This window comes from Podarcis melisellensis, assembly GCF_964234715.1.
Source record: "Podarcis melisellensis genome assembly, chromosome: 6".
Taxonomy (NCBI): domain Eukaryota; kingdom Metazoa; phylum Chordata; class Lepidosauria; order Squamata; family Lacertidae; genus Podarcis; species Podarcis melisellensis.
Window position 1 is genome coordinate 49,613,989 of NC_138538.1, and position 26,795 is coordinate 49,640,783.

Here is a 26,795-nt window from a genome sequence, read left to right on the forward strand (position 1 = left end):
AAGCCTCTTTAAAACCCACTAGCGTTGTCTGTTCATCACATATAGTTTTCAGATATTCCGTAAACTTTCCCCAGTCCTCAATGAATTTGTGATCTTTCTGATACCTAATTTTTCCAGTCATTTTGTCCAATTCTGCATAGTCCATAAGTTTCATTCCCCACTCGCTCAAAGTTGGTAATTCCTCTTGTTTCCATTTTTGGGCCATTAATATTCTTGCCGCTGTAACTGCATATTGAAACAGTTTATAATCACTTCTTTTTATCTCTCTTCCTGTTATTCCTAACAAAAAGGCTTCTGGTTTTTTAACAAACGTATATTTAAACATCTTTTTCATGTAATGCAGAAATCTCAACTAAAGCATTAATGACAGATGGCTATCCAACTTCTGCATGAAAACTTCCAGTGAAGGAGAATCCACCACCTTCCAATGGAGTCTGTTCCAATTGTCAAGCAGCTCTTACTGTCAAAAAGTTCTTCCTAATGTTTAATTGGAATCTCATTTCTTGTGAATTGAATCCATTGGTTTGGGTCCTAGCCTCCAAAGCAGGAGAAAACAAGCTTGCTGCATCTTCCATGTGACAGCCCTTTAGATATTTAAAGATTGTTGTCTTTCTCATCTTTACATACCCAACTCCTTCAACCATTCCTCATAAGGCTGGGTTTCCAGGCCTTTGATCATTTGGTTGCCTTCCTATGCATATGTTCCAGCTTGCCATTATCTTTCTTAAATTGTGCCCAGAACTGGACACAATACTTTAGACGTGGTCTTACCATGGCAGAATAGAGTGGTAATATTGCTTCCCTTGATCTGGACACTATACCTCTGCTGATAACTGGGTTATTTTGTCTTATGCCTGGTCTTATGAACCATAGTACCAGCACATGGCCTCTCCACTTGCACAGAGCTAGCCCTGGAAGTGCTGCTGTTGAGAGCAGCAAAGCAACAGGTCCAAGAACACACCATCTTTAGCTCTAACAGTTTTGGGTTGCCTGGCACAACCCTGTGCTGGCATCAGCTAAAAGTGACTTCCCCAAGGACATGCCTCTGCTTGATTTCCAGGGATAGGATGCTGGAGTATTTGGAACAGAGCAAACCACTACCTGTGCATATTGTGGCTTCTTAGGTTTGCTTTACACTGTTCATTATGAATTGTGTTGCAGAAGGTATTGGTGCTGTGCATGTTAGAAAGAAGTTTTTTGTTCCTGCAGTACAAGATGTCATTACTCATAGACAATGGGGCTTCTGTTTTTTACAGGGTATGTTTGAATTTGCTTACAAAAGATGTTGTGTAGCCTGCGGTATTGTGTCGCCTGGTTTCATGGTTGCAACTGTGATCAATGCTGGTCTCTTGTGCCAAGCAAAGAGTCAACCATATATTCTGATGTTCTTGCATACCTCCTAGTTAACAGCAAGTAATAGGTGTTTCCTTCATGATGACAGATGGCCAATCATGCTAGCCCTTATCAATAGCCCATTTTAGAAAGTAAGTGAAAGAGGCAGTTTGTGATGTTTCAGTTTGAGAGTTTATTTTTTAAAGCAATTTGCTAGCAAGAAGCAATCTCTGACATGGACTGCATATTTCTGTGACTTTTGTAGTCTTGATTCTTTCGTAGGGTTAACATTAACTGGGCATATGATCCCCTTCTTCTTGTAAATTTTGTGTCTGTGTGTGTGTGTGTGTGTGTGTGTGTGTGTGTACACCCACACCAAGTGTCTGCAGTACTTTCCTCTTGTAAAGAAGCTGACTCTAGTGTACTAGAGGTGAAGAATGTGAATACTTATGTGTTCCTTTGTCTGGAACTTCAGCTGCTGCTCTAAATGTAGGCTTTCTTTCTCCCAGAATCTGCATTCTTTGAACACTCTTCTGTTCCGAAGATCAGCCCTGGGTCATCACTCTTCTTCTGTCACTCCTAAATGTCAAGCTTCAACCACGTTGCAGCTTAAGCCCTAGAACTCATGCCCCTTCCCTAGTTCTAGTCAGTAGTAGTGGCATACTCACTGTAGCAAGAGCTATTGCTAGAAGCTGCTCTTTTGTTACTGAATTAGCTTTTTTAAATAAACTTGTTTTCTGTCTTGTTTTAGTTGATTGTACTGTATGTAAGCTGTTCTGCAAGCCTTTTCTGTGAAGACTGGGTACAAACATTCTAAATAACACCATCACTACCATCTAGTCTTCTTAAGCTGTTGGTCTGTTGGTGCTGAAGGCTGGCCCATCTTCCTCTGTTATGTGCTTTACTGTCTTTGGGGTGACAGTATGTTGCGTACTGTGGGGGTTGAAGGCAGTGGGTAATGCCAGCAATGTTTTCGACGTGTTGAAGGATGTCATTGGCTGCTGGCAAACATGTCTGGCGGCTTGGTTGGCACAGAACTCTATAATATGGGCCCATCAATATTTGGCTCAAGTGGGTGGGAGGAAAATGCTTGTTATGTTCACGCCTGTATTGTGGCAGAACTGAGACTGTGGTTGCAGCTGACTGCGCTCAGTACTGCAGAACCAGGGCAATTCTCAGCAACCTTTCCGCCTTCTATGTAGATTGCCTGTGCCCTCTACGCCATAGTGGAGAGGGCTAGGTCTTTGCTTGAATGAACAGATGATGCTCTGGTTGCTATGGTTCCTGTTGCTTGGTGGCAATTGGCTGTGCTGTTCAGGAGATCAAGATATTGGGTGCTTTGGACAGGACTGAAAGGAAAGCAACCCAGAATGCCTTCCAGGAGGTGAGGAGTGGTAGTCGCTGCAGAGTCAGCAGCCATACAGTCCCTCTTTGGCCCATTGGGGTCATTGGATTATGAGGCCATATCCTGAGTGTGCACAGTGACATCATGTTGGTCTCCATTCACTTCAGTTTGATGGAGCAAGAAGTATGTCTCAAACAACTGCATCTCCTGCAATTCCAGGGAGAGAGATTGTATAGGAACACGGGATGGGTTTTGTGTGTTCACTAACCTGGAGTGGCCTCATGTACTCATGCTATCTTTAATTGTTGATATCTGCTGGAACTCCTCTTCTCACTTAGTCTCTGGGACTTTGAGAATTCAGCTTGCTGTTATTTACATAGTGCTGTCAAGGAGACAAACTGCTATTTTCTTACTCTTCAAAAGCTCAGAGGAGGCCTGGAAGGAGGAAGCACTGCACCAGGGACACTGAGCTTGTGGCAGTTGCTGCTGCTACTTAAGCATCAAAACCTGATATGTCACATTTTCATTCATGCTCCTTTAATAAAGCAAACCCAGTGCCAATCTGCTTGAGAGGTCAGAGAAAAGAAATGAATCCTGTTTTGGGTCTCTGGTTAAGGCTCAGGGTGTCAATAGTGTTGTCTCATCAGTTGAACTACATTAGTATACCATGTGCTGTGGTGTTCATTAGGTGAGTTCTTTCCCAGCAGTGATCCTTTGCTGGCGAGACCTCACTCTGTTGCACTGAAAGTGCCGTGCATGCTGGGCTGCTTACAAGATATAACGTTACAAACTTTGCCATTTCTATTGGCCCAAGAATAGCACAGTATTTCAGGCTTTCTTACGGCACTCCATTCTGCATCCATTTCTTTAGTCACCGGATTGGACGCTGTATGCCAACTCCTTATGGTGTTGAACCCATAAAGCTGGTCTGAGGCTTGAGAAACCGTTATTGCCACTTTTAAAGTGCTCGTTTGAAAGATCCCTTGCTTCCGTTGTCTAGAGGAAGGGGCATATGTATGCTGTTACTTTAAGATGCATTATCTGGAGCAGGGGTCAGCAACCTTTTTCAGCCATGGGCCAGTCCACTGTCTGTCAGACCATGTGGTGTGCCTAAATTGTTTTTTGGGGAAATGAACGAATTCCTATGCCCCACAAATAACCCAGAGATGCATTTTAAATAAAAGGACACATTCTACTCATGTAAAAACACATTGATTCCTGGACTGTCTGTGGGCTGGCTTGAGAAGGCGATTGGGTCGCATCCGGCCCCCGGGCCTTAGTTTGCCTACCCCTGATCTGGAGGTTTTGAAGTCTCAGCAGGTCAAGTCATGAGACACTTGTGTAGGGAGACTGTAATATGGTTTAGTTTATGCAGCAGTTGAGCTCCTGTGTGTTTCTGTGACTGTGTTAGTTATGTGCTGACTACATTCAGTAAGTGTGTGAGCAAACTTAAAGCCCGAGTGGTGTAATGTTTATTCATGTACTTATTAATGTTGGATTTCAGCTGCCATTTTGTTGCCAATTCATCCAGCTAGGGACAGCATCCTGGAGCTCTTCAGTCTTGCTGAGATTTCACCATCCTGAATAATTTGGCATCATCTGCAAATTTGGTTGTCTGTCAGTTTCACTCTTACTCCAGACCACAATGGACAAATTATATAGCACCAATCCAAATACAAATGGGCATGGTTTACTGTCCTCCTTCATGAAAGCTGTCAAACTCTGCTTTCTGTTTTGGTGTTGGAGGCTCTTAAGAAACTTGGTTACCTAATGACAATCCTTGCTCAAAAATATAAATAATTTTAACCCTTATATTTCAATAGATTCTGGCTGCATGGGAACCTACTATAAAGTTCAGTAGTTAATAGGAATTTTATGTGTGTTTGTAGTCTGCTTCAGATTTGTACAAGGACCAAGTGCAGTCTGTGCCACATCTTGAGAAATATCATTGATTACAATTTGTGGAGAACCTGACACAAAGTCAGGCCATGGCTGCACAATGCACTCGTTGATCAGCAGCCTGATGCTTTTCTTTGTAGGCACTGCTTAAAACATCTGGAGCTATATGACTTCATATTGTATTTTTTCCCCTTTGCTACACCTACCCATTAAAATATTTGCATTTATGTTTAGAGACTTCTTGTTTTTACATTTGATAAAACTAATCAGTTTTGTGGTCTCTGTTTTTCAACATTTTGCATTGTTAAAAGCAATGGTTCCCAACTTTTTTATTATGAAGATCCACTATTAGAATCACATGAGTTTTGTACTTTAGGTCTTCAACAGATGTCGATTTCATGCATTTTAACTGCACGTTTGCCTATTTTATAACCATTATTTGAGGCACCCAAGCAAAAATTTATTTAATGCCCCTATTAATATGGAACTTGTTGAAATATTTATAATACTTACAGAGATACTCAGTTTTTTATGGGAATGTAACCACCAATCACCTGGTTACAGAATATTGCTTCATGAGCTATTAAAAATATTTTAAAAACATGCTATTACACAAGCAGTGTTAGATATTTTGAACTATGAATATTTTAAATAGCTTTATTCACAATAAAGTCCATTTTGGCAAATATAAGTGGGATGGCTGAGCTTGCACTTCGCTAATGAGTAGATCAATGTGGGGATTGATGGCTGTCAAGCATAGTCTCATATCGTTATTGATACATAGCCGGCTACTGTATTTATAGTATTTATACTGTATTTATACTGTCTTCATAGTAGTTATTGCTGAAATACCTGTCTCGCAAGTATATGCACTATCAAATGGCAGCAGCACAGATTTTGCTTCATTGGCAAGCTCAGGATACTCAGTAGTAGCTGAGTAATTTTGGTAACCTGAACCCAAAATTCAGAGAGCCTCACTGTTATAGCTCGCCTCTGATGGGCAGGTGCACAGCTTTTCTGAGTGAGAGACAGAAAAGAATTTACTAGCTATGTAGGGAAGAATTTACTGTCTATGTAAAGAAAGTGAACTTCCGGGCTCGTTCACACTTCCATTGCCCCTCTGCTTCCTCTGGGGAAACCCTCTCATTGCCACTACATCGTAGCAGATGTCAGTCGAATTTTCAGCAGATTGACGTTCAGCAGATTAACTCAGCAGTGAAGAGTGGGGTTTCCCAGAGAAAGTGGTAGGGCAAATGCAAAACCGCCTGGACGCATGCTTAGAAAGTATGGGGCAAGGTGAAAACCTTTCAGACCTGTGCTTTCTAGGCATTGGACAAGTGTGGAGTAGCCTTAGCTATAACTCAGTATATCCAGGAAACAGCCACTACCAAGATGGACCAGACTGTTATTCCCATATGTAAAATACAGAAATAAAAGGTTTTGGTTGGTGGGGAATATTGCATTGTGTGTTCAGCAAAGTGGCACTGAAAACTGGGTTCACCTAGATGTGACAGCACCATGATGAACAGGTATTAAGCATGGGATGGGGTGGAGGTGATTGTAATGTATTATAGAAACAGGTAATATAAAGGGGATTCTGAATCTTCTGTTTCAGAATTGCCACCCAAATACTTTTCTCTCGTCATGTTTTGGAACCCAACTTAAAAATAAGCAGCTAGGGCAGAGGAAGTGTTCAGCAACTTCTTCCATTTCCCCACTTTCCTCATTAAATTGCTGCTCCCTTATATTAGTTCTCTACCATTCCTAGTTCTAAAACATGAGCTCTTCATTGTGGAAGGATATTATTACAGCACTAAAGGTTTGAAATACAGTCATACCTCGGGTTGAAGTAGCTTCGGGATAATTATTTTCGGGTTGCGCGCTGTGACGACCCGGAAGTAATGGAGCGCGTTGCTTCCAGGTTTCACTGCTTGTGCATGCGCAGAAGCTGCGAATCGCCACACACGCAGATGCAGATTGCGTTCGCTTCTGGATGCGAACAGGGCTCTGGAATGGATCCCGTTCACATGAAGAGGTACCACTGTAGTAATTAACACTTTCTGTTCACTGACTTAGAATACTCTTATCCTGAATTTCTTCTGCTGAGGGCAGTTGAGACTTTTACCAGTCCCCAACTGCTGTGTTGTACTTGATTGCATGGTTATCTGTAGTATCGTCCCCACTCAACCATATCTGCCCTCTTCTGATCTAAAGTACGGGAGAGCAAGGGTGTTACTCTTTTTTGTAGTATGGAGAGAGTTAACGTTTCATGAACCAGGTACCTAACAGTAAGGGATCTGGATTTGGCTTTTTACTGTCTTACAAGCATATATAAAACAGTGGCTAAGTTGCTATTTTCTACCTTCTAGGCACTTCACCAGTTGTATTATGACCCCAACATTGAAAACAAGAATCTGGCTCAGAAATGGTTGATGCAAGCTCAAGTCTCACCACAAGCCTGGCACTTCAGTTGGCTACTTCTCGATATGGACAAGGTGCCTGAGATCCAGTACTTTGGGGCCAGCGCCCTCCACATCAAGATTTCACGCTACTGGAATGACATCCCAGCTGACCAGTATGAAAGCCTCAAATCACAGCTCTTCAGCCAAATAACCCGTTTTGCTAGTGGTTCCAAGATTGTGCTGACCCGGCTTTGTGTGGCACTGGCTTCGTTAGCACTAAACATGATGCCAGAGGCCTGGCCATGTGCTGTTGCTGACATGGTGCGCATGTTTCAGGCAGAGGACTCTAATGTCGATGGGCGAGCACGCTGCCTGGCACTCTTAGAGCTGTTGACTGTTCTGCCTGAGGAGTTCCAAACCAGCCGCCTGCCTCAGTACCGTAAGGGGCAGGTGCGTAGCGTCTTGGCACAGGAGTGCAGTTCTGTCTTCCCCCTGCTAGAGCAATTACTACAGCAACAAGACTCTCCCAGCTTCATTAAACAGAAGGTGTTGAAGTGCTTCTCGAGCTGGGTGCAGTTAGAGATTCCCCTGATGGAGTGTGAAAACTTGATCCAGGCAGCCTTCACCTCTTTGCGCGATCCAGAACTCTTTGATACAGCTGTGGAGGCCATTGTCAATGCCATTTCCCAGCCTGATGCTCAGAGGTAAGTGTTGGTTCCAAATTGTGGGTCAGTTGTGGTTACAGTTGTGCAGCCTCCCCTGTAAGCTGACTGTTTCCACATGCAGCAATCAAGGGGAGAACCTGTATTGACAGAACTTTCAATCAGCTTTCTGAACCACACTCTGATTCCAACAAAGAGGTTATAGAGTGTGCTTGTGTAGAGTTTCATATCCATGGACAGTACATAAATTCCGCAGGTCTTCTTGAAGATGGGGGGCAAGGGAGGAGATTGAGGAACTCTTGAATTGGCGCAACCATTGGCAAGCAAGCATCAACCTTTTGTGGACTTTTTTAGTTACTACGTATCAGCCAATAAAAACAGAATTACCAGAACTGAAATTAAGCTAAAACTAGTATTATTAACTTTTAAATAATCATGTGGTTGATTCTTGTGAGACAGAATTCTACCAAGCTTCAAAACAGACATTCTGTAGCCACAGCCAATCTACAAGAGCATCTGTTGGTTCTGTTCTAATTTCAACTAGGGAAGGATGCCATGCATCCTCTCGTAAGCTTCAAGAGAGTTCATGGAGTGGCCAGACAGCTCAGCTTTGGGCCCCTACCCATTAGAGTCTTGCATTGTGTCTTCATCCAGGTCTTAAATCACCTCTCTGTGAATTCATTTGCTGTGGCTGTTGGTTGTAGTTCTTTGTCTTGTGTGATATGAAAGGTAGTCATGAATGGAGGAATTCACCTTTTTTCTGTAGAGGTTCACTGGTGTGCATTAATTCAGTAACCCCTTTGGGCACAGTATGGAATCTAAGTGAGTAAGGGAGTTGTCCAGGACTATTGGTCTGTTTCAAAATCTGTTAATGACTAGCAGAGCTAGAATCTGTTGTGACTACATTGGTGTGGTTCTGGGTGCAAACATAATTGGGAAGTTTCTGTCAGCAGACAGGGCCTGTGATATAGTTTGCTTCCTATCTCCTTTCATCTCTCTTTCCTTCTCTACTCCCAACACCCCTCCTTCCCTGACTGTATTTGTTCATAGTACAGATTACATCCTTGATGTCTGGGAGTGAGAGACCTTGCCCACAGGTTCATCAACAAAGCTGTTTTTGGTTTTTTTAAGGAAATGAGTGCTGTGGTTCTTCAGGTGGCAGAACTATTCATGACAACAGATATTATAGGCTTGGAAATGTATAACATGCTCAATTTAGATAAAAGAAAATTATAGGGAACATGATACCAGTGTTCAAATATCTAAAAGGATGGCAGAGTAAACCACTATTTACCAGTGCTGCTGGAAAAAAGAGAAACATTGGCCTTTAGTAGTAATAGAATAGACGGGTTAGATTTCAAAAATACATTTTTCATAAGAATAAAGGTGCAATAGAACAAACTCCTCAGGGTTGAAGTAGAGCAGGAGTCGGGACTTTAAACCCGGAGGCCAAATGGGATCCTCCAGGTCTCTTTCTGGCCCTCAAGATGCTGCCCAGGCCAGGCCTCTTCCCCAGGCCACACCTCTCATCAGCTGTACTCCACTCCTTCCTCAAGTGCTTTTTTGGGGCTGAAATGTGTCCTTGAACTGTGATTGATAATGTCTCTTGCCTGGATGGGGAATGGAGAAATAGGTATGGATGTGTAAAAACCTGACTTTTGCTTAGCTGGAATGTGGTCTATTGTACCAAGTCACAGCTGTTGCTTTGTTCTCTTTTGCCTCTGACCCTATTTACTACTGGCATGCAACCTCTGGAAGGTTGCCCATGAGAGATATGGCCTTTGGGCTGAAGAGGTTTTCCCATCCCTGCTGTAATGTCTCATTCTAAGCAGTTCTTATGAGAGCTGGATGAGCATTGGCTGTGTGTGCATGAGTTTAGATCTTAGAGTGGTGATCCAATTTAGCCATACTCTTAATAGACCCATTGATATCAGTGGGTTTACTCGGATGAGTATGGCTAACATTGGATAATCACCTTTTTAGTCTCTTGCATTTTCTTAGTGGTTGCCAAATTAGAATTATAAGGTGTATAGTAAAGTAATTATTTCACTTGTATTCAAGTGTGTTGTGACACTGGGCCATATTCAACTAAACTGTTGCTCCAGCAGGAGCCAGTGCAATGACCACAATGGGACTTCTCCCTTCTCCCCCCCCCCATCATATACCCCTGTGCCATCCCCAGATCTACTCCAAAGCGTTAGAAGAACCCCCACAATGGGGCGGGGGCGGGGCGGGAGATGGTTTGTCAGACAAGCATAAATTCTTATTCTGATGGAACAATTCCCTTAGCACTAAGTTGATTGCAGCCTATTCAAAATGGACCAGAAAGGGAATTTGTTAATCTTCTTTAGCAGTAATATTAAATTCTGAATTATGCTTACTGCTACAACCCACCATTTATTTAAACTCAATCTGCTGAATGACTTAAAAACCACTAGCAAGGACTAATTTAGATGTGTCCTAGTTACATGATGTGAGGTGGTTCAGCCACTACTAGCTACACCAAAGTGGTACATACAGAAAGACAACCTTATGCTTACCATGAGGAACCAGCAATGTCTTGCTGGTCCTGATTATGGAGATCACACATACACAGATGTAGTTGCTGTGTAATGACAAGAGGGGGGAAGCTTGCTTTAGTACCAGGAAAAATATACAAGGTAGTCATATCACTCACATTTCATTGAAATCACTTAGGAGGTATCTACACATTTTGCTCATAGAGACTTTTTTTAATGAAAGCTGAGTCTAGGGCACCTGCCCAGTGGCACCACTGGAAGCCTTCATAGGTGCCATGTTGCCTGTAGCAACCACTACATGAGAGAGGATCTTTTTGTGGTGGCTCTGCACTTCTGGAATATTTCCTTGTCATGGTTCATAAATCATCAACCCTATAAGCAATTACGAGAGCACTAAAAGGCAATCCGTTCTCACTGGCCTTTGCTTAAGACTGTGTTTTGCTTCATGCTATAGCTGGTGATTTTAGACTGTATTTTATGATTTCATAGAATCATACAAGTGTAGAGTTAGAAGGCACCCTGAAGATCATCTAGTTCAACCCCCTGCAATCCAGGAATCTCAACTGAAGCATCCATGACATATGACCATCCAGTTTCTGCTTAAAAACCTTCAGTGAAGGAAAGTCTACCACCTTCCAAGGGAGTCTGTTTAGCTTTGGGTTGCCTGAATGTTCATTATTTTTTAAGTAGACTGGCTTTTCTGAAGCATTCTTATCATGGTTGCATTGTGCCTTGAGAGGGTTTTTGTCCTTAAAGGTGGTCTAAAAATATTATAATTCTCCCTGTCCCCCCCCCCAAAATAAGAGCTTAAGCAAGGTCAAAAGAAACTTAAAACACATCACTAGTAAATATACCATAACTATGCGTTTCAGGGATCAGAATACAGGCCACGGAATAGCACTGGCACTCACTCTCAGTCGGTCAGTCTTTAATGTTTTAACCATAGGTTAGAACAGAAGCACTCGCTACCTTAGGGAATAAGTAAACTTGTGTGTAGAAGCCCAAAATGATAGACACTGGGTGCCATTAGGTGGCCACAAGGAAAGATGTGACATAGAGACTAGTTTGAAAATGGGTGGCAGCAGGGCAAGATAGTGGTTGCATAAGCTTTGTAGGGAGGGAGCAACAAGGGTTGTGTGTGTGCATGCAGTGCCATTGTTTTCACTAGAGATCAGTGAGGAATGAGAGGAAGTTGAATAGCAATATGATTCTGGCTGGATCAACAGGATTAAGCTCTGTTTCTCCTTTCAGTCTCTGTTGCTCTTAAGAATCTTCCTTGAGCTCTCTGAGTGTGCTGCTGCCCCCTCCCCCCATTGCATTGTCTGTGGATGCTTGCTGGCAGCCTTGATGCACATGCTTTTCTGTTGTCGGAGACCACTGGAGCTGGCGCACTTCCCCTCCTCCACCCACTTCAGTTTTTGCACACAGCAATGCAGAACTGGATTCATTTGAGTTGCCCCTCGGGGCATAAATGCTGCCTTCTTCCTCACCTCCTTCCTACGTTTGCAGCTTATTGAGCAGCCTGATCTCTCTACCCCAGGCTTCTAAACACCAGTGACATGACCACGTACTTTTCCCTTTGCAGGATATTATATGCCTAGTGACTGTGGGGAGATGGGCATCTGTCTACTAGCTTAGGCTGCTTTCAAACCATAACCTGGCATTCCGTGATATGTCCCAAGTAAATTGATATGAGGGTGGTCCTAATTGTTCTGAGAGCTTAAAAAAATGATAGAGGAATTGGGTCTCCAGTGCAGAACTCAGCCTTGAAGGTGATGCTAGCATATGGATGGCCTTTGAACTGTTTAGTGCTGCATGCATGCACATTGGTGTGTTCTTCCACCTGTATCTGTGGGCTGCATGTGCGATGGCGGCAGGCATGCGAGTGCAGAATAACTGCTCTCCAGATAATATGCCTCAGTAGCCAGGTAACTGACAGCTGGCCGATTAGCCGCCAGCACAGCCTCTCTCTGGGGGCCATCCTTTGCTCTTCCCCACCATTTCCTCTGTGCTTGTTGTCATGGTTACAATCACTTATTGGCAGCAGCAGGGAGATTGACAGGCATGAAATTGCTTATATGGTGCTGGAATACTGCTGTGCACAGGGAGGCAGTAGCTGCCTGGATGCCCCCAGGAGACCACTGTATGAGCATTGTACTTTTGATTTTAGGAAATGGATATTCAAGGGTCTTGATTCTTTCAGCCTCCCCCCTCCCCTTTACCAACAGATTCTTCAAATGGAATAAATTCTGTGAATGGCATACAGCTTTAGATTTGTATTCCATTTCAGAATATGTTTCATCCTGAATGCATGAAAATGTTGACTTTGTGAAATGTTGTGGGGTAATGGAACTATACAGAAGGAAGGACAAGCACTGAGCACTGAGAGTAGACCAGGGAAGCCAGAACAGGGAAACCATATGCAGATTATTTTCCCCTGAAGTTTGAGCAGAACACACTCATCCTTAAAATCTGAGTTCAGATTTTAAATTCACCTGTAGCTGGTAAATTCCAGAAGAGTAGTGATGTTGAGTTTTTGCACCAAAAACCAAAGTCCTTTACATTTATGTATTGGTTGAGGTTTAAGGGCCATATCTCAGTGGCAGAGCATCTGCCTTGCATAAGAGGGAGATAAAGAACTACAGAACTTTTAAAAGACATCTGAAGGCAGCCCTGTATTGGAAAGTTTTTAATGTTTAATGTTTTACAATATTTTATATGTGCTGGAAGCCGCCCAGTGGCTGGGGCATAAATAATAAAATTATTGTTGTTATCAAGAAGGTCCCAGGTTCAATCCCTGATATTTCCAGCTAGAGCCAGAAATGTCTCCTTGCTCAAACCTTCAAGAGCTGCTGCCAGTCAGTGTAGACAGTACTGAGCTAGATGGGCCAGTGGTCTGACTCGGTATGAGGCAGTTTCCTATATTCCTGCGTGTGCAATTGGGCCTGTGCATGTATGGGCACCCACCTCATATATTAAGTGGTGTGTGTGATGAGAGGGAAATGCGCAGCTGCATCTCCACCAGAGTTATATTTTTTGATCCTGGTATCTAGTGTGTGCTCATTATTTTAAGTGTTTGGATAACCCTCATAAAGCAGTTTGTATAAATCATTTAAAATAACATGCTTCAATTAAAGTACAATGACAATGAACATAAACAGCAGGGGAAAAACAAAAGCCAGATAAAACCATCATTTGAGACTAAAAGACACTAAAGTGTATGGCTGAATGAAAAGATCCTCATTTGGTATGGAAAGTAAGTAGAATTAGCACCAGGCAGACCTCCTGGGGAGAGCATTGCAGAGACAGGGCATCACAGTAGAAAAAGCCCCATTGTGCATCACCATCCATCTTGCTTCAGATGGGGGAGGGCACAAAAAGCCTCAGAGGATCTTAAAACCCTGGCTGGTTCATGTGGGAGGAAGTAGTTACTGAGGTATCTTCATCCCAAGCTGTTTAGATCTTTAAATAGCACAGTGAATTTGCTCTGGAAATCAATGCAGGAGCCAGTGCAGTTGTTTTAAGACTGGCAAGATGTGTTCCATATATCTCATCCCAAGTAGTGCAAAATATGGCAACTAGGTTACTAACTGACTTCCAAACTCTTCAAGGTCAGCCCTATATACAATACATTGCAATAATCTGAATGGGATTTTCCTGGAGCATGAATAATTGTGGTTAGCTTGATTGTACCAGCCTAGAGTAGTAAAAGGCATTTCGTACCGCTGAGGTTACTTGGGCATCCAGAAGTAAGGCTAGATCTCATAGCACCTCCAGACTGTGTATCCAATCTACTAAGGCAGGCAAACCACCTACCAATAGAACTTGTCATGATTGAGCTTCAGGACATTGGTCCTCATGCAGCCAATTACTGGTTCCAGGCACAAATTCAGCATTTTTAAATGCCACAGCACCAGCTGAATTAGAAGGAAAAATGATAGAGGTGGGTGTCAAGTGCGCCCTAAATTTTCAAATCTCACTCAGTAGTTTCATGTAGATCAGAGATAGAGAACACATGACCTTCCTGATGTTGGTGGACTCCCAACTCCCATCAGTCCCAGCCAGTGTGTGTAATAGCCAGGGATGATGGGAGCTGTACTTCAACATCTGGAGAACCACTGGTTCCCCATTCCCAAACAGATGCTGGTATAACATGGGAAGGGCAGATTAGGGTTGTGTGGAACAACATGGCATGACTGTCATGGGTCACAGCAACAGTCCAGCACCATGACCTTCTAGAACTGATGATTCAGGTTGGTATGGGATCGCCAAAGTGTGGTTCCCCTGTTCTCCCCCAGTGCAGCCAATCTAGAAGGATAGCAATGTCAATAGTATTGAAAGTCATGAGGTGTATAGTTGAATTAGCAGGGTCTCATTCCCTTGGCATAGGTCACCCAGAAGGGAGACTAAGACAGTTTCAGTTCCAAAACCAAGCTGGAAACTAATTTGAAATGGCCTCAGAAAATTAATGTTGCTCTGGGGAGCTCCAGCCCTTTTCAGCACCCTATTTTCTAGGTTATAGCATGTGCCCTAAACAGTTACTCTTCTAGCATGCATAATAATAATAATAATAATAATAATAATAATAATAATAATAATAATATCATCATCACCAGAATCATGCTAGAACGTGACAAAGTAGACTGAGTTGTGAAGCCTACCTCTCTCAACATTGTTATCAAGGCCTCTTTCACTTGTTCAACCTTCATGAGATATGTTCTGTCATCTGCCTTCAAATCTGTATCTGTTATCCTATGTAGAAAATAACAGAGGATTCTTAAGATGGCTAGGACATGATGTTTGTTAGCGAATTTTACACTTTACATTATCTTTTGGTATAAAAAGGGATTGTTGATGGCTACCTCACTGCATCCCATGAAGTGTTATAATCATGGTTTCATCTTGCACAGAAAGGACACAACTTAGTGTGAGCTGGTTCCTTTGGCATTCATCTGGGGAAAAGAATGCATCTAACTGGGTTATGTGTTCATCTGCGCTCAGCAGATATTACTACACTTAGGCTTTATTGGGACCAGGATATGTTATATTTTGTTGTCTTGGCCTTACTGTAAAATACTTTCTCTTCCATGGTGTATACAAACCTGCTTCCTATTTCAGGTATTTCATGTAGGCTCATGCCATGAGTTACAGTGGTACCTTAGGTTAAGAACTTAATTCGTTCTGGAGGTCCATTCTTAATCTGAAACTGTTCTTAACCTGAGGTACCACTTTAGCTAATGGGGCCTCCTGCTGCTGCTGCGCTGCCACCACACGATTTCTGTTCTCATCCTGAAGCAAAGTTCTTAACCCGAGGTACTATTTCTGGGTCTGTAACCTGAAGTGTCTGTAACCTGAAGCATCTGTAATCCGAGGTACCACTGTATTAGTCTTTAAAGTGCTACAGGACTCTTCATCATGAAAGTTCTAGGTATGTTCTCTCAGCAGTGTTTGTTAGCTTACAAGACCTGTAGATCAGGAATTTTGAAAGGTTTGTTGTGGAAGAGAAGGCCATTTAATGTAAGTTATCAATATTCTGTGCCAGGAAGAATCATTTAAGAGGTATAGCAAATCTCATATCTGAAAAATTTCACTTCCAAGAGGCAAAATGGGGATTGATGTGTTGGTTAATGTGACAGTAGTTTGCATGTGACAAGCCTATAGAGATAACAAAATACACTCTTTACAGTTGGCTTGGGTTTCCTGACTGATGTTGGCACTTTCAGAGTTGTGGAGGAGGGGTCTGTGTAAGATGCCCTTGGTGTTTGGGGCTTTTATATTTAGATAAAGGACAAGAAGAGGATGATAGAGCTTCAAAAAAATCATGAGTTATGTGGTGGAGAATTCTTTTCTTCCTCCCAAGACTCAGGGTCACTCACTATTGATTGGCAAATTGAGGATAGACAAAAAGAAAATAGTTCTTCACACAGTGCACAACTAACTTGTGGATTTCACTGGTGCAAGAGATAAGCCACTTTATGAAAGGTCAGAAGCAATAGTATTTACAGAAACTCCAGGTTCACGGATTATATAACTCTGAGTACAGTTGCTGCAGAGCAAATTGCAGGACAGGATTGTTACCTTCATCCCTTGCTTACGAGCTTCCTGAAGCATCTGGTTGGGCAGCATGGGGAATGGAAGGCTGGGCAAAACTGATATCTGGCTTGATTCAGCAGGAGTCATTTTACATTTGTGATTGACAGTTCATTATTTTAGGAGGCTATATAGGCATAAAGCCTCCCATCCCCTCTCTCCCTTGGCAGGTATGTGAATACTCTTCTGAAGCTCATCCCACCTGTTCTGGGACTCCAGGAACAACTACGTCAAGCAGTTCAGAGCAGGGATATGGAGACATCTCATGGGATCTGCCGCATTGCTGTTGCCCTGGGGGAGAATCATTCCCGGTGAGGAGAATGGTGATGGAATCTGATAGCAATGATCTGTAGAAAATGGAGCTATTTTGGGGGGTGTTCCCTCTGCCCTACTAGCTTCCTTTGTAGCTAAGCAGCCTATAAGTCTCCCAAACCTCATTCTAAAGCAGCTCAAAGATCCAAAGGGTCATATGGACTCTAATGTATCTGTGCATGATAGCAGAGATACTATACCAAGTGTGGCCAAACTTGGCCTTCCAGCTGTTTTGGGACTACAGTTCCCATCATCCCTGACCACTGGTCCTGTTAGCTAGGGATGGTGGGAGTTATAGTTCCAAAACAGCTGGAGGGCCAAGTTTTGCCTTGCCTGGACTATACGGAACCCTTTTCCATCTGGAAGCCATTGAAGATCCTAAACCTACTGTATCTAGTCCACTTGCTGGGCAATTTGTTCCATGAGTTGGCCGAATCCCTTTCAGTTTGCTTCCTAGCTCTTTTCCTGTAGAGCACGCATCCCCAAACTCTGTCCTCCAGCTGCTTTGGGACTACAATTCCCATCATCCCTGACCACTGGTCCTGTTAGCTAGGGATAATGGGAGTTGTAGTCCTAAAACAGCTGGAAGGCTGAGTTTGGGGATGCCTGCTGTAGAGGGTATAGCGCACTGATATACTGTACTGTATTATCCCAAATGTGGGGTGACTGCTGTTTCTATGCACCTGCAATGGCAGAGCCAATTCCTGATGCAGTGTGCCTACTATCTCCCACAGAGCTCTCTTGGACCAAGTGGACCACTGGCAGAGCTTCCTAGCACTGGTTAACATGATCATGTTCTGCACTGGGATCCCAGGACACTATCCTGTCAATGAGACCACGAGTTCGCTTACACTCACTTTCTGGTATACACTTCAGGTAAGTGTTAGCCACCTTCATGAAGTGGACTTCTTCAGTGCCATCTTTATAGGTTTGTTCTCTGGCTTGTACTTGGTTGGTGCCAGGCATGTTCTTGTACTAGTGGTTCTGCATGCCTCTACATGAAAAAGTTGGCAAGGCTAATAGCTAGCACATTAAAGTTGTTTATGACAATTACACTAATTTTTCTGCATATGCAAGCACTTGTCATGTAGATTGTATAGATATTGGCTCTGGATTGAGTATAATGGAATGTTCTAGAATTGTCCACTAGAAGCTCTGAGGCCAAACTTGATGTATGCTCTGTGCTTAATAGAGTGGAAATTCTTGCATTCTTGCATACATATATTGAAGGCCAGAGTGAGTGACAAGGATGTATAGTAATTCTGCTTACTGCATAAACATGGTGTATAAACATGGTTGTGTTCCAGTAGTATGTTCTGTGGCAACAGAGAAGATGCTCAGATATACCCGTGAGCCTTAAATTCCCTTTAGGTGCTGCAGGTATTTATTTGCAGCTCAGACTCCACCATCTTCGAGAAGTGTGTAAACTAAACACCTCATTACATGAATCAAATTATTCGCTATGAGGTAGATTTATCATCTTCCTCTCTTTCTGCTAGAGAACAACTTGACTGTGAGTACCCTGTTTTGACAGGAAGAGAGCTCCATTTAGTTTGCTGTCTAGTGGTGGCAAGGTGTTTCTTTACTAGAGTAACCCATAGTGCATCAGTGGCCTTATTAGAAGAGCCTTACAGATAATAGCTCTTTTCAGCTATGAAAGAAGACCAAGTTTGTTCTCTGTCTTGACAGGCAAAGTGCTGCTATTCCCAGTTGCAAGCACAATTAATGCAGATGCAGATTTGTCTGTTGTGGTGTATGCTTGCTGCTATGCTGAGACACAGTCCTTGAAGCAGTGCAGCCTGGTCTGACTTGCCCTCCCCACCCCCACACTTCCTTGGAGCCCAGAAGCTTCATTAGCATGGCAAATTAGCCTGACATACTCCTGCACTGCCCAAGAGCAAGGCTAGCTGTTGAGCTGCTGCTTCTCTGGGTGCCAGCTTGAAATGAGATGAGGTCATGCATTGTCTCAGTGTGTGACTGGCGCAGTACTTGAGTCCACAGGCACATCATCCCTAATGAAGGGAACAAAACTGAAGCAGCATCTTTTATAGGCTGCCCAAGAACAGAGAGACAGCAGAAGACTTTTTCTGCATGGTCTAACCCACACCAGTACACACCTTTGCAGTTTCCAGTGGGTTCCCAAAACCTTTGGTAATTTTGTGCCAGGCAACCCAGGATCATCCTTTTCTATTTCCTTCATAAGCTCTGCCTAGTGTGAGAATCTTGAATCAGAGGTTTAGTGAAGCTCCAGGATTGTATTCAGTGACCCAGAATCCCTTCTTACTTTTCTTTTCTATACATCTGTTTTTGCATCAGCCTAGTTTATAAGGTAACCTTGTCCATGCCAGCCTTGAGCAGCATAGGAATACCCAGCTTTCTTCTTGGAGCAGACATTGCTATACTGTAGGGGGTGGATTTATTCCTTACCTGGCTAAAACTGTCTCTAAAGGAAAAAACAAGGTGTTGGTCACTAAAAGTAGAAGAAAGCAGACGTGGTCAGCTGCTTTACCAGCCTGTGATGGCTTCTGTGCTTGTCTAGTTGGTGTCAATGTGTTGAGAAGGAATGATACTACAGAGAGAGTGACCTGACAAAGTATTATGTAGAACTGCTCCTAGAAGCTAGGAAGGATCTTAGATGCATTAAGGAGAATATTTGAGTGGAGTAACTTGACTTTAAAATGTCATTTCTGGGTTTCCCATATAGAGATTCAACAGCAATGAGAGGTGATCCCCCCCCCCAATCACATCAAAATGCTTGGGGGACTGATTGTGTTAACATCAACATGATTGCTGGAGTTCAGGGCTGATTTTTCCAATCTCCACTTGTTGAATGATCTTTTTCTTTACAGGATGACATCCTCTCTTTTGATCCAGAAAAGCAGGCCATGTATCAGCAAGTGTATCGGCCTGTCTATTTCCAGCTGGTGGATGTGCTCCTGCACAAGGCACAGTTTCCCTCTGATGAAGAGTACAGCTGCTGGTCCTCTGATGAAAAGGAGCAATTTCGGATATACCGGTATGACCTTTTGCCTAATCATATCCCTTAGCATTCAGTTGGTGTGCAGTGCTTATAATCTGCAGAAGAGGAAGTTGATCATGCTTCATTAATGGGAGTAAACATTGAACTTGCCCTGATTTGGCTATGGGCTATAACTGTTTCAGCAATTTCTATCTAGCTGCTATTTGGTAATGTGGGAGTGTTTTGTAACTTTTTTTCTATTGCTCATTTCCTCAGAGTGGACATCTCTGACACCTTGATGTATGTGTATGAAATGCTTGGAGCAGAGCTGCTGAGCAGCTTATATGACAAACTAGGTCGCCTCTTGACCAACACAGAGCACCCATCCTCATGGCAGGTGAGTGGAGAACTCCACCCTCAAATGGAACACCAAGCTAGAGGAATGCAGCAAGCACAGAGGTTGAATATGCTGCAGATTTTTAAGAAAGGATGGTACTAGTCCTGGTTAGACCTGGGGAGAGAGCATTGTGGAAGAGAGGTGCTAAGGTAAAGTGAAGGTGCAGAGTGTCTTGGTTAGAAGAACCATCTGTTAAATCTCAGAGCAGCATGTGTGCAAGGGCAATCCAAAGTCACAAAGCTCCAAAAAGTTGTTAGAAGTGTTGAATGGGTCTGAAATGTGTAAACCTCTTCCTTGTAGTACTGAGTTGGTGGTTTATAAAATTGGGACTGAAGGATTACTTCGATGTCCCAACTTCCAGCTTGCTGATTTCTCTCCTAGTGTAAGACACTGCTGGTGGTTTTTGCAATCATTCTGCCACACCTCCCATCACTGTGTGGCAGCAACCAAATTATGCAAGATACCTGACAGCAGGATTGCGGACTCAACAAATGCATGCTCAATTACATCTATTTTTCCTTATCATAGGGTTTGTGTTACCACATGTTTTTATCACTAGTCTACAAGTTAGGTTTCTGTACTGGGAAAACTGAGGAGTGTAGTTGTCCCACTACCTCCAGTGTTACAAAGAAAATATGCCTTTACAGTTTGCTGAAAGATTCTTTGATATGTCTCCTGTGCCATGATGGGTGGTAATGCCAGGCTAGAGGTCTCTGTGTGGCAGCTAATCAGAATGTATCTGTTCACCTTGGCATGTTGACAGTGTGTTACTGGCACAGCAAACAGTGATGGGCGTCAAGGACCAGTGACCGCAGGGGCTCCTCGTTCATCAATGTGACAGCCAAGCAAAAACCCTGCCTAGCCATGATTTACAGTCCACGCACCTGGAAGACTTAAGACAGTAGCAAACATACCAGCACTCCAGCATACTAAGTATGCAGCCTCAGCAGTCCATATCTTGCTAGAATAGCCCTTGGTGAGAGGGAGCATGGATGCAGGTGTATCCTGCCTCCTCTTGCGGGTGCAGGAAGGGGAGAGACTACACAATGAGCTCATCCACACTTGCACTTGCCCCGCCCCTTTCTCCCCAGGAAACCCACTTTTTACTGCTGAATCAGAGCAAACGCCAATCAATTTTTCTGCAGACTGGTGTTTGTTCTCATGGAAAGTGGTGAGACAAATAGGACAAGTGGAAAACCTCTTGGACCCATGCTTTCAAGGTATGGGACAAGTGGAAGTGTGGGTGAGCCCTGTGTGTTATATAGCCAGTGGTTTCAGGATGCCTAGTTGGGGTTGCACTGAAGGATAGCAGGTGCTTTATGTTGCTGGGGAAAGGGGTTCCTTGACCTGAAGAATTTGACTCACTAGATATGATGCCCCTGCAAAAAGCTTACTGGTGAAATAATTATTATTGTGCTACTAAGTGTAAAGGATCAACAACTCATCATAACTTTTTATGGAAGTTAGCCCTACATATTTTTTGTAAAAATGAAATCTAGGTTGGGGACTTTTTCAACATACCGTGTCTCTGCCTTCATTGCCTTCAAGTTTGATTAAATAAATTTTAAATATTTATATATCTGTTCATTTGGGTAGTGGTGTTTGAACCACCCTTTGTAAAATTCAGCACCAACATGCAGTCCATGTTGCAAATCGGATGAAGGGAGGTATATACATTTAATAAATAAAAAAAATTAAAATATCTATGTGGGGCATTTTTCGGCCTGGGCTCAAGAATGAAATCTTTTTTTCTCTGGCAGCACACAGAAGCTTTGCTTTATGGGTTCCAGTCCATTGCAGAAACAATAGATGTAAACTACTCGGATGTAGTGCCTGGCCTCATTGGGCTCATTCCTCACATCAGCATCAGCAATGTGCAGCTTGCAGATACGGTTATGTTCACTATTGGTAAGAAGACTGGGTATGGGGAGGGAATGGGTGCTAAAAGGGAAGGTTAACCCAAAGAACCTCAGGCTGTTGAGGTCTTACAACACTATGGAACCAGCAGTCCATAGGCTGGATGTGGCCTGTAGGGCCTCTTCTTCCACAGTACCCTCTCCTTGCCCAAGCCTGTGCTACAATTAGGCTGCAAAAAGCCTTGTATTGTCTCTGCTATGTGTATATGTGTGCCAGCTTTGAGTGTGGCCAAAACAGAATGGGGCAATTTATTTTTTTACTCCCCCTCCCCAGCATGTAGCTCCCTGAAGGTTGGCAGTGAGGAAATGTGGCCCTTGGAATGAAAAGATTCCTAATGCCTGAAATTGGTGTGCATTACAGTAGTCCATATGGGGCTTCCTTGAGATGGTTTGGAAGCTATATCTGGTGGAGAATGTTACAGCCAGTTTTTTGAATGGAGCACCTTGATGTGCACATAGTGCACCTGTGCTGAGGGAACTGCACTAGCTGTTTTTATGATCCTGTTTATTGCTGTATTTTTGTACGTTGCTTAGACCTTTAATGAAGTGGTTTAGTAATGCTTTTAAATAACTAAATACTGATGGGTGCTGCTTTGCTTTTTGTGGACTGTACTGATAGCATTTGGCACATTAAACAGAGCAGCTCCTGACTCTGCATTTTCTATCTTTCTAGGAGCACTTTCAGAGTGGCTGGCTGACCACCCTGTCATGATCAACAATGTCTTACCCCTGGTGCTACAGGCTCTGGGCAATCCTGAGTTGTCCATCTCTAGTGTCTCAACCCTTAAGAAAATCTGCCGTGAATGCAAGTATGACTTGCCTCCCTATGCTGCCAACATAGTTGCTGTCTCTCAGGTAACTGAAATACAGTAATGGTCTAAGGATACATGGTTTTATGAGACAATGAAAGTTTAAGTGACTGACTAGTTTTGAGCTGTATGTAAAGGAGAGATCATTCAACAGGGCTTAAAGCAGTAGGAACATTCTGAGGAGGATATCTGCGTGTGTATGTGAGATTTAGTGGGGTAAATATTTATTGCACATTGTCAGAATGGGAATTCTGACTGCATGTATCAGTTAAAATAACTTGAATCTTATCAGTTTGAAGGTATGCGTGCATCTGTTTTGGCAGCTGGCAGGGTGGGTTGACTTTGAGTTACTTCTGCAGTAGAAATTTGGTCAAGATTCAGCTCAGCCTTCTGCTTAACTAAATGCTGTCTTTGGTTTCTCCTTCACATTTCCTGCTAGAAGAGGAAAAATTATGCTTGCAGGGTGTGTGGAGGAAACAGAACTGTTGATCCTTGTTGCTGACATTATGGAGCTTGGGAGACAAGCTATATGAAACCGCTGCCTATAATGAATCACTGATGACTACTTATCCATTATGAAGCATCCTTGAGAAGGGTTGGCTTTCACTGTAGGAGGGAGAGGGTGCTTATTGATTATTTATTCAGATATTTATAAGCTGCATTTTAAGATCAAGCCCTCACTGGTATGTAAAAAGATTGATGCAAGATAACAATAGGTACATCAGACAGGTGTACAACTACTATGAAAAAGCTGCTCTGAATCATACAAGTCTTTAACACTCTTCAGGAAAAGCAGTAGAGAGCTGTTCAAGGCCCTCTTAAAAGCATGTATGGAAAGGGCCAAGCTTAAGAATAATCAGAAGGGAGTTAGCCTTCTCTTGCTTATCCACGTTTCCTTGAAATTTCATAGCGCCCATGCTCCAGATCAGTGTTTGTCTCCCAGAGTTGTCAGTTGATATTGTGGTTGGAGCATTGTTAAATGTTTCTGCTGTGGGGCGAGTACTCACTTTCTCACATCTTTCCTTCTATAGGATGTGCTAATGAAGCAGATTCACAAGGTAAGATATTTATACTCCTCCCTGGTGCAGAGGGTCAAAGAGTGTATGGAATATATGATTACCTATCAAGTTATTATTTCCGAAGTATTGAGCATTCCAGTCAATGAGAGGAGGATTAGAGGAATTGGTGAAATTGGGTGCATGTCTCCCAAACAGAGTTTTGATCAGGAGTGAGGAATCTGTGACCCTCCAGAAGTTGCTGGCCATTGGCTTTGCAGGCAAGAACTGTTGGGAGTTGGAATCCAAAAGCATATGTAGAGTCACACATTTTTCTTTCCTAGTTTAGATAGACATCCATTATGTTTCCAGGCATTCCAAAGCTGCATGAAAGAGTCTTATTTGTGTTTATCTGTGACTCAGGGCTCTGACAATGGCTATTTTGGTGCTAAGTTCTGGCACTAAACACAGGTTTCTGTGTTGAGACTTCCAGAAGGCATAGCTAAGACTTAAGCATTAGAGTTGACGAAGAATAGAGAGAGAATAAACTCCAACTGAGATGTAGTGTAGCATGACTTTCTGAGGATAATAGGAGAAACTAAGAATGTTGTCCATCTTGTTCTGCCCCCAGACAAGTCAGTGCATGTGGCTGATGCAAGCTCTGGGCTTCTTGCTCTCTGCCCTCCAAGTGGAGGAGATTTTGAAGAATCTGCACTCATTGATTACTCCTTACATCCAGCAGCTGGAGAAGCTGGCTGATGAAACGGTGAGCTACTTCACTTGCTTGGTGGTGGCTGTTTGCCAACCTTCTTTTAAGAAAGAATAGAGCCTGTTGTGTGTAAAACTCTACTCTTCTTCTTGCAAGTTGTGCATTGTTTTAACCATACCTCCCTGGTCTTGCAAGCCTCTCATTTCTTATCTCTGTCCTCTGGTTTTTAAATTCCTTCCCCCTGCCCTGTTTTCCATTATGCTTCTGGAGTCAAGAACGGAGTGGGTGAGAATTGGCTGGGGGTGGGGGTGGGAATCAATCACTAGACTATGCTTCACAGTTGTGCTGTCCATTCTTGCTGCCAATCTGGGACATCTGATGTGAGTGGCCCATATCCTGGGTCTACTGTAACTGCTATAGTGATGCCTTGCCTTGCAGCCAAACCCCTCCAACAAGCTGGCCATCATCCACATCCTGGGCTTGCTCTCCAACCTCTTCACCACATTGGACATCAGTCATCATGATGATGATCATGAGAGCTCAGAGGTCAAGAAGCTGCCGGTGCCTCAGGGCCCCAATCCGGTGGGTGTTACATGTGTCTGAGTAGTTCTTTTTATACATTAGGGCATACAACTCCATGTTTATTTGGCTGTGCCTCTTCCCTGCCATGTAACTGTAGGCAGCTTCTTCTAACTTTTGAAGGGCAGTAGCATAGAATGGTTGAAGGGTTGTGAAAATAGGTGGTGTACAACATAGCACTGTGTGTGTGTTACTTTAACTATTGGAATGAGCCCGTGTAGATTAGCCACTTCATCACCGCAGATTGTGAGCTTTTTGACGTGACTACTGAGTGATCAGAAGAGAGCTCAGAATGTCCCTTCAATTGCGTATATTTTCTTTGTGTTCGCTTTTAAAAAGAAGTGAGGGCAGCTGCACATCTGGTATTGTGAGACTTTTGAAAACTACTCTGGCATAATATGAGTTGTGGAGCAATCTCTAGAGAGGCCTCTAATACCATCTTTTCATCCCTGGATCTGAATGGTTGTGAGCTGTCTCCTCCTCCTCAAACTGTAGTAGACCAAGCCAGTTTCATAATTATCTTTTATCTTCTTCCTCTAGGTAGTGATGGTGCTGCAGCAAGTCTTCCAGCTTATCCAGAAAGTGCTCAGCAAGTGGCTGAATGATGCCCAGGTTGTGGAGGTAATGCATCTTCTAGGTTAAAAAACAAGCAACACTTTGCCCACATAGCTATAGTTAGATAGGAGATTCCCAGGTTGGCACTGGTGGTTGTTGGTAGAACTTGAAGAATGTATGTTTGTGATGTTGGATAAGTCTCTCTTTTCAGTTGATTCCCACATTCTGTTCAATTTGGTATTCTACTTTTAGGCTTAGGAGTTTGGCCGACCACGCCAAACTTACCTCACAAAACTGAATTGGAGGTGGGTGGAGGAAACTATATATGGCACCTCAGGCTTCTTTGAGGAAAGGTGAAGTACAGAATCAATAGATATTTAGCTAAGGAACAAGTTATTTAACCACTCCTCCCTTGACGCAGCCCTTCCTCTTCCCACAGTCTGTGTGCTCCATTTTTGAAAAGTCTGTGAAGACCCTCCTGGATGACTTTGCACCCATGGTGCCTCAACTGTGTGAGATGCTGGGCCAGATGTATAGCACCATTCCTCAGGCATCTGCCATTGATCTCACTCGACAGGTAAGTCTAAGTACTAGAATTCCTGGAAGCTACTAAGTTTACAATGGAGGCTGATTACTCAACAGATTAATTCCTACCCACTTAGTATCTTTAGCTTGTCTCCTTTGTTTTGTTCAAGCACAGATATTGCTCAAAATGTGTTTTCCCCCATACACGCGAATTGTGTATGCACATATCTGAGAAGCTACTGTAGTGTTCCTATGCCAGCTGGTCTCTGTCTCCTTTGCTGTGTTAGCAGCAAGGGTCTTGTTGATGTTTTTAGGCAAAGAACAGGCAGCTAGACTTACACGGGGGATAGCTAGGGGCTACAAATATGGGATGGAATGGAATGGGTCAAACCAGACTGCTCTGGCTTCAGTCTCCTTTGTATTTTATATCCCCAGCTGGTTCACATCTTTGCCCATGAGCCTGCCCATTTCCCACCTATCAAGGCGCTCTTTCTGCTCGTCACATCAGTTACGCTAACACTGTTTCAGCAAGGTACGTGTGCTTGGGCACCTTCAGTCTTGTGAGGCTGCCACGTTGAAAACTGCTGTTCCTGGTTTCAGCTGTTCAGACTCGACTATAAGGTGTGTGCAGGTGGGGGGAGGGAACACCTTCCTCAGGTCATGGCTGTGCTCATTCAGTTCCAAAAGCTTTTAGCTGGTACAGATGAAGATGAAAAGCTCTTGCTGAGGTGGACTCTCTGGCATGCTTCTCCTCAGGTATCAGTGCCTGAGTGGACAGTAGTGCTGCCAT

At 43.3% G+C, this 26,795-nt stretch overlaps 1 protein-coding gene across 4 annotated transcripts in view; it reads left to right on the forward strand.

The window, feature by feature from the left end:
• IPO13 (importin 13) overlaps positions 1–26,795 on the forward strand; it is a 42,265-nt gene that overhangs the window by 6,364 nt on the left and 9,106 nt on the right. For 2 of the 4 annotated variants that reach the window (XM_081916218.1, XM_081916220.1), the window contains exons 2-14: positions 6,946–7,682; positions 16,420–16,560; positions 17,296–17,437; positions 19,411–19,577; positions 19,797–19,917; positions 21,678–21,825; positions 22,507–22,688; positions 23,674–23,700; positions 24,269–24,403; positions 24,785–24,932; positions 25,470–25,546; positions 25,920–26,057; positions 26,441–26,537. In XM_081916218.1, the coding sequence (XP_081772344.1) occupies positions 6,946–7,682; positions 16,420–16,560; positions 17,296–17,437; positions 19,411–19,577; positions 19,797–19,917; positions 21,678–21,825; positions 22,507–22,688; positions 23,674–23,700; positions 24,269–24,403; positions 24,785–24,932; positions 25,470–25,546; positions 25,920–26,057; positions 26,441–26,537 (2,260 nt within the window). Of the gene's footprint in view, positions 1–6,945; positions 7,683–16,419; positions 16,561–17,295; positions 17,438–19,410; positions 19,578–19,796; positions 19,918–21,677; positions 21,826–22,506; positions 22,689–23,673; positions 23,701–24,268; positions 24,404–24,784; positions 24,933–25,465; positions 25,547–25,919; positions 26,058–26,440; positions 26,538–26,795 lie in introns of all 4 variants that reach the window. The other 2 variants (XM_081916219.1, XM_081916221.1) reach the window with 1 other exon arrangement.